This window comes from Arachis hypogaea, chromosome 5, assembly GCF_003086295.3.
Source record: "Arachis hypogaea cultivar Tifrunner chromosome 5, arahy.Tifrunner.gnm2.J5K5, whole genome shotgun sequence".
NCBI classification, from domain to species: Eukaryota; Viridiplantae; Streptophyta; class Magnoliopsida; order Fabales; family Fabaceae; genus Arachis; species Arachis hypogaea.
Window position 1 is genome coordinate 115,613,844 of NC_092040.1, and position 13,881 is coordinate 115,627,724.

The 13,881-nt window shown below is 35.8% G+C and overlaps 2 protein-coding genes across 2 annotated transcripts; both read right to left on the reverse strand.

Annotated features, from left to right (window-relative positions):
• Positions 1 to 200: 200 nt before the first annotated feature.
• Positions 201 to 5,838, reverse strand: LOC112803137 (kinesin-like protein KIN-14C). Its single transcript, XM_072237943.1, has 10 exons — positions 3,063 to 5,838; positions 2,421 to 2,901; positions 2,250 to 2,320; positions 1,969 to 2,097; positions 1,764 to 1,889; positions 1,539 to 1,648; positions 1,282 to 1,443; positions 987 to 1,198; positions 679 to 760; positions 201 to 562 (listed from the first exon to the last, which is right to left on the reverse strand). The coding sequence occupies exons 7-10, from the start codon at positions 1,285 to 1,287 to the stop codon at positions 446 to 448; spliced, it is 417 nt and encodes a 138-aa protein (XP_072094044.1). The 5' UTR covers positions 1,288 to 1,443; positions 1,539 to 1,648; positions 1,764 to 1,889; positions 1,969 to 2,097; positions 2,250 to 2,320; positions 2,421 to 2,901; positions 3,063 to 5,838; the 3' UTR covers positions 201 to 445.
• Positions 5,839 to 6,523: 685 nt separating this feature from the next.
• LOC112803135 (endoglucanase 9) lies at positions 6,524 to 9,700 on the reverse strand. The gene is made up of 5 exons (XM_025846636.3): positions 9,277 to 9,700; positions 7,749 to 8,252; positions 7,515 to 7,664; positions 7,319 to 7,430; positions 6,524 to 7,245 (listed from the first exon to the last, which is right to left on the reverse strand). The coding sequence occupies exons 1-5, from the start codon at positions 9,484 to 9,486 to the stop codon at positions 6,752 to 6,754; spliced, it is 1,470 nt and encodes a 489-aa protein (XP_025702421.1). The 5' UTR covers positions 9,487 to 9,700; the 3' UTR covers positions 6,524 to 6,751.
• Between the last annotated feature and the right edge of the window lie 4,181 nt (positions 9,701 to 13,881).

Consider the following 13,881-nt stretch of genomic DNA (forward strand, 5'->3'; position numbering starts at 1 on the left):
TATTCTATTACTAGAGTGACTCACGTGAAAATTTATACTAAAATAAGTCTTTATTTGAAGCTTTGGGGTAATTAAATGGGTAATTTGGTAACTTCCAACTTGACGAAAAGCTACTCTCTAGATTGTGGCACAGCTGGAGCCAAGTCATATACTCCGACTGGTATATTCTAATTGGAGTCGTTAGACATTAAGACTTTGACGCGTTCACAATTTCATGTATATATTCTTCTTCTTCTTCTTCTCAATATAAGTCAGCTTCAAATAAGATACGCAATACAATACATGAATACTAAGAGGGATCTTGGACTGTTTTCCTTGTATAGAAATCCACAAGAATTATCTTGGCATGTGAATAACACAACACAGGCACTTTCCTTCCTTCGTGAGATCAAAAGCATTGTTAACGTCATCAAATGGCAAATTGTGTGTTATGTAGTCATCAATCCTATAACATCAAAAGAGGGTTCTTCATTTTTTCCCTTTGATTAAACCAAAGGCCTTCGGAGGGCGTGTGGCTGTCTGAATTTGCCGCTCTGTCCGAATTTGCTTGTTGTTCCGTGTTCTACACGCATCAGAAAATAAAGTATTAGGACAGAAGAACAGTACAAAGATTTTTACAAATGTATCTCAGAATGAAAAATAATAAAAGTTTATCAATGTATATTAGAAATCAAGTACCTCAAGTATCCCACAAATACGCAAAGTAAAGACAAAATGGCTTCCAGATGATTGTTCATTCATCTGTGTCCTCCCCACAGACCTGAAAGAAGAGAAAGGACACAAATCTTAAGTTATAAGTAAATTGTAAAACAAGAATAAAAATGTATTATGTATTACGGATATGATTAGTTGGAACTTGGAAGAGAATAATATTTCATTTCCAATTCATGTGAAAGAGCACACAGGTTCTTGCACATGCTCTCTGCTCAAGAAATTTCGTTCAAGCATTGTATTGGAGGATCCAACATATATAAACCAAACCATACCTGCATTGTGCAGCCTGTTTTAGAAGTGAGGAAATCTTGTTCACGCTACAAACATCCACAATGGTTAGGTCAGAAACGTGTGTGTTTCCGTTTGCAACAAGTTTGTACTGCTTGCCAGGAACACTATTGTCTGTTCGTGTCTGGTCAATCCCACATGGCCTATTTGATAACAAATCCCTGATGGTCTCATTATATATTTCCAAGCTTGATGCCTACAAATGTTAACAGAATATTTCAGCTCCCATTCATACGTATAACCACATGAAAACCAGGACGAAGTATACTAGGTACCAACCTGCATTTTGTACTTCCAACCCTGATCTTTCAAAGATTGACTAATCTGGAATATCTATTCTAGAGAACGTGGTATCAACCCTTTCAAATCTGGAGCATCAGGCCTGCCTATCCTTGTGTAAGTTTTCCCCGAACCTGTTTGCTCATACGCAAAGATACACACCTGCCATAACAAGCCATGACCCTCTTGTCAATGCAGTTTGTACCAAAAAGAAAACCTAAAGTGTTGAGTATGCCATGTCAAAGTAAAAAATCAACCTTGTATCCATCAAGTGCACTCTGCACCAGCGGGGATATGTCTAGGAATACGTCATTCTGAGAAGCGTCGTGATTAAACACCCTGTCAAAGGTAAAAAGATGCTTCTTCCCTGTTGATCATCAACATGGCATTGTTATACTTGTTTGGCAAGCATAGGCACTAAGTGAAAATCATAACAAACAATAATAGCAGAGAGAATGGTGCTAAGAAATTTGTGCATATACCATTGTGAACCAATTCAATTCCCCGGCCAAGTACTTCTGTTGAAGAAACGGCCATCTTAGTTCCTGTGCCATCATCTGATAGCAAAGGTCCACACGGCAGAACACACGAATATTTCCTTTGAGCTCCTACAATTTGAAAATTAGAATAATGACCATTGGTACATTTGACATACAACTGAAGAGGAAATGTGGAGATGAGTATTACCATATTGGTGTTGTGCATTTCATTCCTCAGCTTCTCTCTTTCAACTATTTGAACTTCCTTAGCTGCTAATTTATCCTGCAGTTCATGTATGATTCTGGTCTGATCTTCAAGCATAGACCTAGCATCCATCTAAAAAAAATAAAATAGATGTTGGCATCAAATCTAGTAATCAAATGAGGACTATATATATAATACCATTTAATTATTTCCAATAAAATTTTAACAAAGCCACAAAGGTAAGAAACCTCTCCATGTGATACATATAAGTCAAATTGCCCTACCTCAACTTCTTGTGAGTTGCTAACTGCTCCTCCTGTTTGGATATTATCTCCTTTTGAGAAGAACAAGTCTCCTATAAAGAAAGCCCACTCTACTACGATATTATAACTTATGGGCACAGAAGTGTATAATAAAAAGGATAAAAAATTACAACGTTGGAAATCTGTACAAACCTCAATGCTGCATTTGTTTCTGAGAACAGGATAGGACAAGACACTGATGGACAGAGACACAAAATTTTGTGTTCTTGTATTCTGTTTGGTGATAAATTAGAACAAATTATGAAAATCCAATTTATTCTCATTTTTTTTGTTCAAAAAATTTAAGATGAAAAATATAATAATAAAAAATATAATTATGAAAAATTAACAAGAATAATAAAAGAAAAAATGAAAAATAAGTTGTGTCCCTTATTAGTGTCTCTGTGTCTTTTCTATCAGGATGGACACAAAATACACTAATTCAGCGTCTCTGGACACATTATTTCTGTCTATGTCTTTTCCGCCAAACATGATTTTGTGTCTCTGTGTCAGTGTCCTCTCTACGCAGTCCAAGGGCCTTTGTTTTATCTATCAAGGAATCCAATTGTTTACATGATTCCCCCATACATTCTTTGCACTTTGCTACTTCTGCTGTTAAATCCTTTACTTGCTTCTGTTGACAATCACGGTAAGCAAAGTGAAAGAAAGAAAGACCATGTTAGGAATCAGAATACAAGTTGAATTCCAGTGCCATCATGAAGAACGATGCCAGCATAGAAAACAGCAGAACTGCATTAGCAGGTGAGAAAGAAAGATCAGACTAAAAAAACTTACTTTAACAGTCTCGTTAGCTGCTTCAAGATCTGACAGACGACTCATATTGTACTCTTGTGATCTTTGGTACAAGTCCTCATTTGAATTTGCCTGCAAAATTCAACAGTTTCAAAGAAAAAATGATAAATAAATAACAACGAGGGAATCACCAGGAATCAAATAACTGACTAGCATCATTAAATCAAGTGAGGAATAATCCAAGAGAGAAATATTTTTGCCTGACATATTTGACCAGTTTTTTTTTGAAAGAAAGAGCTCAACACACATGTGGAGCAAAAAAGATAAAATAATCCATAATAGTTGTGCAACTCCTATGTCATCTTCGGCATTGCCATCAACAACATGAGTCACTTACAACACCATTCCGTGGCATATGAAAAGGATTGATCAACGCATTCTCTAACCCCTGTTATCTTATTGTGAAAAATGAGATCATTCCTGCGTAACCAAATAGTCCATATCACTGAGAAGAAACTAACTAGCCAATACTTGCAAACATCTTTTCTCATTGGGACAGATCTCCAACTCTCAAATTGCTATTTCACAGTACCAGGGATAATCTACTCCTGGCCAAACGCCAGGTCCAAGCACACCACACCTGCCAAGAGTACTCACAGGTAATAAGCAGATGTTTTATATTTTCAGCTTCTTTCTTACATAACGTACACATAGTATCATTCTGTTGTATGATTCCCAGTCTACTAAGCCAATCCTTTGTATTAACTCGGCCTACCAAAACAAACCATGTGAACAACTCCACTCGTGGCGGAACTAGGCCTTTCCAAATTTCTTTTGTGAATTTGTAGCTCAGCATCTCCTCATCCATAGTCTCTTCCCGTAAAAGCTGCACAAATGAATTAGTTGAATAAATGCCTTCCTTGTTAAATTTTCACACCGCTCTATCTTGCACATCTGCTATCAATCTAACAAATTGCAGGACATGTAGTAGTTGGTTCAGTACATTTGTCTCCCATTGTCATAGTTCCCTTCTCCATTGGAAGTGCCACACCCACTCTATCCCATCCCAGAACCCACAATCCCCGACAATTGATACTTTTTGGTTTGAAATCAAGAAGAGTCTCGGAAAGTTATCTTTCAATTTTCCCACTTGTAGCCATGTATCTTTCTAAAATCTGGTGGACCTACCATCTCCTACTTCCAGAGCTAGCCCATCAATCATCTTCTGTCTGACATGTTGCTCCTTTATTTATACTTGACATATGTCTCTCCACAGTCCTCCCCTCTTTGGTAGTATTTGAGTTGACAACAAGTGATTTGGGTTCAAGCTATTGCAAGAACATACAATCCTCTTCCATAGGGGGACAATCCTCCTTAGAGAACCGCCACCACCATTTAAACAATAATGCTGTGTTTTGGACCACCACATCACCCACCCCCAATCCTTCTAGCTTCTTTGGTGCCTGGATCATCTCTCATTTCACTAGTGCCATACCAGGTCGTCCATCATCTTTTCTCCAAAAGAATTTTCTCTGTAGAGAGATAATTCTCCGTGCAACCGCGTTTGGCATCTTGTACAAGCTCAGGTAATAAATAGGCAGGCTGTTGATAACTGACTTGATGAGTACCAGCTTTCCAGCCTTGCTAAGAACCTTTGCTTTCCACAAGCTGAGTTTCTCTTCCACCTTATCAATCACCAGCTTCCAAGTTTTTACCAACCTTGGATTCGCTCCCAAGCTAATTCCAAGGTACCGCACCGGCAGAGCTGCCTCCTGGTAACCTAGTAGCTAACACATCCGGTTGACCCACTCCTGGCTGCAGTTCACTGGTATCAAGTTAGACTTCTCGAAGTTGATGCTCAACCCTGACATCATTTTAAAGCACCTCAAAAGCCTCTTGTAGTTCCTGACAGTTTGCTCCTCTGGCAGACAGAATAAAATAGTGTCATCAGCAAATTGTAGGTGTGATAGCTCTATCTTATCCCTACCGACGAATAGAGGAGATATCCGACTGTTTCTAACCGCCTCCCCAATCATTCTGTTCAGGACATCTATCACTAGGACAAACAAAAACGGTGATAGCGGGTCTCCTTGACGTATCCCCCTTTCCATTTTGAAAGGTTTCGACGGTGATCCATTAATTAAAATAGATATAGATGCCGATGTAACATACTCCCTCACCCACGCCCTCCATGTTCTTCTGAAACCCATCTTCTCAAGTATATTGTCAACGAAGCACCATTTTACTCTGTCATAAGCTTTTTGGAAGTCTAGTTTAATGATCGCTGAAGCCTTCTTCTTCAGTTTTAACCATTGCACAGTTTCACATGCTATTAAGCCTCCATCATGTATCTTTTTCCCTTTTACAAAAGTACTCTGTGATTCCCCCACTAGGCTTGGCATAACACCCCTCATTCTCTGTGTCAATATTTTAGAAATAACTTTATAGACACAGCCAACCATACTGATAGGTCTGAGGTCTTTAATCTCCTTTGCCCCAACGAATTTCGGAGCCAATGCTACCCAAGTGACATTAGCGCCTGTTGGCAATCTTGCAGTCTCAAAAAAGTTCATCACAGCTGCAGTGAATTCTGTGCCAATCTCATCCCAACATATTTGACCAGTTTATCAATGACTATCTTTTCTAGACTATAGCACAGTATTACCTTTCCCTCGGCAGCTGATTTCTCGCTCTGAATCCGCTCAAGCTCAGCTGATTTCTCTTTACAAATTTTCTCAGCCGCATTCCTGACTTCCTTTTCTTCTCTATAACGATTATCTACTTTCTAGTTTTAAATCTGAGAAAACTTAGGCCATTAGGCAAGAGGGGAAAAAATAGACTCTTCAGTTGGGATATTCAACCAAGAATTCTTATTCTCCCTTTGCAATTCTCTCTTCTAAATCAGAAATTCTCTTGTTCAATTCCTCCGTCTTCTTCTTCAACTCGATCTCTGAGAAAAACATGACAAAGGAAATGTAAGTAGTATGTAGCCTTTTAGAAACAGCAGCCAAAGCAACAAAGTAGAAAATTGAAGCTTTCTTCAACATCAAATTGTTAGGAATTTGAAATCATTAGACATTTACACTAAAGAAAGGCATCCCTATTCACGGATAATACTCTACATCTTAGATGCCACAGTGTAAATAATAGTAGAATTCAAGGAAGTTATCATTCAACCACATATTTAACAAAACGAGTTGGGAAAACACTATAAAACTAAAACATCAACATAACAACCACCTAAGTACTTCAGCAAAAAAATAATTATCCAAATAAGATCTTTAGTGGGTATAACCTTACATAATAAGCTAAGTTCCCATGCCATTATTATTTGTGTATCTTATTCAGTACTATTCACTTAACATTTTATTGATGACAAAACATCTCTTAGCATTCACAAATCACAATTACCAAATTCATTGATGTCACTTTGCTTAAATTACTGCTTACTCCTTAGCTTTAGAGAACGCCATCAAAATGCACAAGATATGGGTATTTCGGTATTGTAGAGAGTAGGGAATCATAATATATTTGACTTGATGAATGACGATGACATAAATTTTTGGGGTGCTATGAGATATATAATGCACCACACGGCGTACAACATAAGTATTTGTGGTTGTGGATGGTAAAACTAAAACAAGACTAGAGGGTTAAGTAGATGTTTTTGTTGTATCTACAGTTAATTAATTAGGCTTAAGGCCGTAAGTCGTAAGGGAAAGCACTAGCAGTCAAGCAGTAGCAGCAAAGTAGGCTAATGGGCCGACAAGAGCGGCATTGATGTAAGTTGCAGGCTCGGAGTGGCTGTAATCACCGCGCTCATCGGGGAATCCGTCATTCTGGTTGGGACCTCCAACTATGGCTCCAAGGAGTATGTTAGGGTTTGGATTCATTGAATAGTAGAATGGTTGGAAGCCTCCATCACAACCTATTGCCTGCGGATGAGCTGATAGTGAAGGCAAGGAAGATCCTCTGTGGTGAATCCTCTTGGGATAGTATGGACCATACCCTACCATGTATGACATCTTCAATGGGTTCTCTCCTAATATGTAGTCTACCTGCCTTTTCGCAATACTCCTCAATGTATTTGGAGTCACCAGGACTCCCCCACCGCAGTTGAATGTGTGCTTTGTGGCCGCCATATACTTGGAGTATGTTGTAAGCAAGAATGTTATCGATGTCACGTACTGCAGGTTGCTATCAGGAAGCTTGTACATAAGTCCCCCTGCGCGTCAATTCCTTAATTAATTAATTATATTTTCATTTTCAAATTATATTTATTTCTTACTTTTACTTACCTTGTGTATATTGTGTGCTTGAAGACGGAGAGTTGGGCAAGATCTTGCACATGAAATTCTCTGCTTCTTGCTTATATTGTTCAAAGTTCTTATCACCGTTCACCAATGCTCTCTGCATTATAAACATAACCAGGCACCATTACCTTCTCTCTCTATATATATATACACTTTTAGATGGTGCATTAGATTACTTTACCCTGGAAAGAAGGACATGTGCACCGGCATATTTGTTGTCCCAGCTGAAGATATCTGGTTGATCATCGGCTCCAAGGGACTTGACCAAATTATAGTAGTAAACAGCATTTGTTGCTCTGAAAAGCCACGCAGCTCCCCACAATAGCTCATCCTGAACAACCAACACAACAAAATGCTTATTAATGAATAAATTAGTGAATTATTCAAATGAATAATAACTGGTGTGTAGTGTTACCTTGAAACCAGAATAGGAGCAATAAAAAGGGCAAACTGCTGATCTAAGGGAACTACTATAAGAACCCTGATGCTGATATGCAAACTGGTAAACCTTCTGGGCATTCCTCAACAAGATGTTGGAGTATGTTGGGTCGACGGTTCGGAAGACAATGGAGGCAGCAGCAAGGGCAGCAGCAGTCTCAGCAGCCACATCAGAACCAGGGTTCTGAGGAGACACCCAATAAACAGTTCTAAGTGTGTCCATGTCCTCTGGCCTCTCCCAACACTTGTGGTCCACATTTGGGTCTCCAACACCAACATAGAGCCTCCCAGGTGTCGAAGTCGCGCACTTTAGAAGGTAGTCTGTGGCCCAACGAATTGCAGCCCTTGCTTCTTTGATTTCCGGACCCATCCTCTTCCCATATTCAAGTGTCCCCCATGATAGCATCGTTGTCGTGAATGCCATTGGAAAATTGAACTTCACATTGTCCCCTGCATCGTAGTACCCTCCACTTAAATCCACCTGCAAAACAAAATTTCATCTTCACTTTTCATTTTGCAATATATATTCTACCCCTCAAGTGGAAAGCTTTAAAAATAATTAATCACTGTATATAAAAAAATTAAAAGAACACATTATAATAAAAACCGAGATGAATTATGTAAACAAACATAAAAAATAAAAAGAAGGAACTATCAGAGAAGATGGTGATACAAAGGCTTCTTGTTTATGTTAATGATTATTGTTTTTTGTTTTTAGGAAAAGACATTATATACTACATAAGAAGAATGATTTTTTTTTTCTATATTAGAAATATTAATGAGAAGATAATAAAAATAAATAATTAAGTATAAAATAATGTAAAGCAAAAAACATATTTTTCTAAAATACAATATCCCCTGTTTTGAATATGGGAAACTACGATAATGGGTCATACGAATTGACTGGTCAACAAGTTTAGGAAAAGTGGAAAGTGAAATGGACTAATGCATGCGAAGAGTAGAGCAGAGTAGGGTGAAGATGAAAGATAACAACAGGCACAGAGGCACGCATCGCGCAGTACAAAGCTCCAATTAGCAAAGGGGAAAGTGATGTTTCCAATCCAATGACAGTGCCAAGATTCAGGAGACCGTGACTATTCAATTTTTTTTGTTTGACTTTTGTGTGCAGAAAAGAATCTTTCGTACTGTTTAAATCGAATCGCTCGGTATTAGGTAATGCTCTAAAATAATAAAACTCTCATGTCCAAAGCAATTGGAAAAGAAGTAAGTATTTAAGATGATTTCAGTATTGCAATGTCCTTTATTTGTTTCTGGATGCGTGTAGTCTCGTGAATAGTTAGGACTAACGTGGATTTATTTACTAACTAATAATGAATTAACGATATACTTAGCATTGTTGATGATGAAGAAGCTAGCAGTAAAACTAACGAGAAGAGTAAAAGAAAAAAAAAACGTTAAGCAATGTAGATCATGATGAAAAAGTTGAATGGAAAAAAGGGAAAATAAGTAGAGTGAAAGTGATGAAGGAAGGAAGATGAACATACATTGGCTAAACGACCATCGAAGAGGGCAGAGTTGGACCTCCATTTGAGCTGCTGGTCGGGAGGGAGCCTTCCAGACCTCTGTCCTTGGAAGAAGAGCAATGATTTTGCCAACGCATCCCTGTAGTTCACTGGGTTGCATTCCGCCACCACTAACAACAACAATGTCAACACCCCAAACAAGCAATTACTACTACTACTTGCCATGGACATTCTTTTTTTTCTCTGCCTCACTTGATGGAAATGAATTACAAGCTCCTCCCCCTTTTATAATACTACCTAACTTAACAAAGCTATCCAAGAGACTTAGCCCATACAATCACGTAGCGTAATTCAAGGCTTTTTGCTAGCCCCAAAAATAAATATTTATACACTTGCTTCGCCCTTCAATAGGGGTTTTGATAAACTTCAAAATGCCCCCTTTTCCGTCCATGCAAATTTCAAAATGCCCCATATACATTGGCTATGTGTTTATCTCAATTTTTATTTATTATTAATTTAATCATTTTATCAATTTTTTAACAAGTATATCATTCTTTATGCCAAAACAGTAATATGACATGTGATTTCAATTTATAATTTTCTTAAAAAAATAATATATACACACTAAAAAGTTATTCATCAAATTACTTATCATATATTTATACATAAATATATATATTATTTAATTTATTTTTAATATATATTTTATACAAATAATTATTTTAGGTACTGATTTTTTATGTACCTAAAGTATAATTGATTTGTTAATCATTACTTTCGCATTTATTTACAGTTTTACACCAAATAAAACAACGCTTTCTAACCATCCCTTCGTATCTTTTGCTAATTTATGCATGACACAATTTTCTACAGAATATTTAGCGACCATTTTGCAAATTTAATATCTTTCAATGTCTAATAACACCGTCCATTTATTAATATGTGTTCTATTTGCGTATTTAAAAATATTTGTCTCATCCATTATATCTAAATAGTCTTTGATTCATTTTTAGTTTTTAATCGACGATTTTATTAGTTATTAACTTATTATTGCCGACTTGCTAACCAAACAGTCATAGCATTAGTAATAATTTGGTCTATTCACATAACTTTCTATTATTAAGAATTTTTGTTTATATCATCGGTATTTTGGGACAAATAATTTGATATCAGAAAATAGAATGAATATTTTCAGTTCATTATTTTTTATTCTTTTCCCTTCTTTTGAGTATGTGAAACAAGAAAATTGCAAATCATCAGCAATTTTCTTCTTGTTGGCTCCCGTGCAAAATTTAGCAATTGCATATAAATTATAAAAAATGATTTAATTTTCAATTTTAGTTTGCACATAAATTACAAAAGAATAAGGATATGTATATTGTTACGGCAGGATTATCATTTTATTTCATCCAATGATCGTTATGATGTTCACGTCAAAAATAAAATAAAACCAAAATCATTATGATGTTTGATAAAATCTTTGTTTGATGTATAAAAATAGTAGTAGTGGCCAGTGAGCACTCCATTGGCCAATCCATTTAGGCTTATTTTATTTCATAAAGAGGGAAAAGACATGAAAATTCAAATGAATGAAGAATGGCCTAGTTAGAAAAAGACTATACAATATAGAATAATAATGTGACATGTTTAGTAGTATGATAATTGATTAGATCACACGAGATTGTAGGACCATTAGCATCAAGAATTTGGAAAACACACATGACATATTCCTCTGATTATGTTCCTCTTGTGATTGGCTTGTGTTCCGCCATGGAATCACATGTATCCTCAAATGGATCAAAACCAAACCTTTGTTTGGGAGCAGTTAGGACCGGACGAACTCATTCCTCAAAGACCAAAAGCGCAAAGTTACCAATATTCGCATTGGCTTATTATCTTTTGTCAACATTCACATGAAAAGAAGGGGCGTGAATGGTGCCATTTTACTAATATCATATGCTCCTCGAATTACGCTAAGCAAACGGCGCCCCATTGAGTTTACCATATAATCACATTTTCCCTATTTTCTTATTACTATTTAATTAAGGAAAATCTCTTGCTTTTTCAGTGTTTTTGCTTTCAAATGCTGTGCTGCTTTTCTTGCTATCTCCCAAATCCTGTCTACTTTCTACTTTCTTCCTATCCTTGAGCCAATACTTTGAATCTCCTCGTTGCGCGCTTCAAAATTGTCTATTTAGTTTAACTACTGTTTATGCTAACCAGCAGTTTTCATTTTAAATGCCCTCGTTAAATTTATCATAAATAGAAAAGTAATATAAAAAAAATCTTTAGCTAATTTGTTAATTAATACGTGCTTGGTTAATACTAGCTATTATTATGAGAATTAGATGAGTATAAATCACAAAATCAACTTGCCAAAAATTTGTTTAGATACTCTCTAATAATATATTAGAGTTGAGGGTAAATATACGATTATCATTGATCAATTTTATAAGATTGAACATTTATAGCGATCTACCAACAATCTTATAATAAATTATAGAGTAAGATCATAATAAAATTAAGTGAATTTGACTCCAACTTACAAAATTAGCTCATAAGTGATGAAATATTTAAATCTTTATTGTTCTATCTCTGATAAACTTTAACAAGTATGATAAGAATAAATAAAAATAATTCTAGAAACTGGCGCTTGCAGATACCGGATATCATGTCTGCAGTACTAAGAAATTAAAAATCAATGTTGAAAACCGTTACTGACAGTTGAATATGCGAAACCTGCATGAATCATGCATCAAGAAAGGCTTTGTTGTTTGCTTGACTCTCTGCTCTACGCTAAGTCGCTAAGTGCGTCGCTAACCATTACCATTAGTTCTCTTTAGCCTTCAATCCAAAATAATTTAGTCAACTAATGCTGCTGTATTTACTATTTAATTTACTCATTCCACATGAATAAAGTTTATTATAATATTTGGAAAGCAAATCAAGTTCACCATTTTTTTACAACTAACTTATCTAATTAAAAAAAAAAAAATAACTAACTTCTATGTTTGTTATCCAATAAAAAATATACTACTACTATCGTTAACAATTATATACGAAGCCATCTTTTCTTTATCCTACTGGATAACCGTACCATACACACACACACTAAATGTAAATCACTTTCTTGTTTATTATATCATATTTAAAAGCACATTTGCATAATATCTTTAAACAAAATAGAAATCACTTAATATCTTCATAGTTTTACATTGTATGTAATAGCAGATCGAGGCTCAATAGAAATAAGTTTATATAACTTTATTAAAGAATATTTTCGACTATGAATTACACTACATGATACAACGGCTTGTAAGTCGTAAGTTCGTAACGAAGATAACGTGGTGAAGCATTCCAGCACCTTTGCCATAACAACAATAATATTCAAAGCAACAATGTTATAGAACTCATTTTTTTTAAGCCAATATCAATTATTTTTTTAAATTATTTTATTTATCTCTAAATATTAGATCATAAATTATTAATTTTAAATTCTATATTATATATATCTTAAAAGAAGATAAATAAACATGCAGTGACAAATAAAACATTGGTAGCAAGAGAATGTCAGAAACACCAAATAAAGAATAAAAGAGGTAGATCAAAGTGAAAAACCCGAATTTGAAAAGATAAGTGTACTTTTCATCATCATGAGAAAGAACATTGGAACGAAGAAAGACTGTCCGAAATTGAGAACAAATAAAAAGATCCTCGGAATGCAAATGTGGTTGAGTGTGAGAATGAAGATTCAAACTACTCGTTGATCGTATCATCAACCAAAATCCACTCATATGAGTGGCTTTTGAATCTAAGTTGCACCTATCATATGTCACTCATTCGAGAATGGTTTTCGATTTTGAATAACTAAATGATGGATTTATTTACATGCAAAATAACATTCCATCTAAGACAGGCCTGAGAAATCAAAATGGATTCGCCAGAATATTAGAGGATGTTTGATACGTGCTAAGTTTAAAGAAGAATCTCATTTTTCTTGGGGTCATAGAATCAAGTGACCTAGTGATAAAAATGAAAAATGGAATTCTTATAACAAAATCTGTAGCATTAGTACGTAGTGATAAAAGGCATCCGAAGAAACAACATGTATCATTATCAAGGTAGTATAGTTGTTGGAACAGTAGCAACAACGACAACAATAACAACTTCCAAATGATGATAAAAATGCAAAAATAACAAAGTTGCAACATTGGTGTTTGGGACATGCATACTACAGCAAATACAGAGAATAGCGGCAGTTAATTGGCAGCTATTTATCAAACCGCCACAAATTGGCAAGATAGCAGCAATTATGGTCGCGTTTTGGGCTTCTGCTATACAAAAAAACCAAGATAGCAGCGGTTAGCTTCCCAACTGCTGCAAATCAAACCAAGAAAAGAGCCAGTGACCCTAAGTGCCCCGTCACTTACTCAACCAGAAGTCCAGAGCTCTAAAGTCTGAATTACTCCCCCTTTTCCAGCCCTAGCTTCTTCTTCTTCTTCTTCTTCTTCTTCTTCTTCTTCTTCTTCTTCTTCTTCTTCTTCTTCTTCTTCTTCTTCTTCTTCTAACTTCGCCGAACAACCACCGCAAAAACACTTTCTCTCTTTCTTTTTTCTTGTCTCCTGC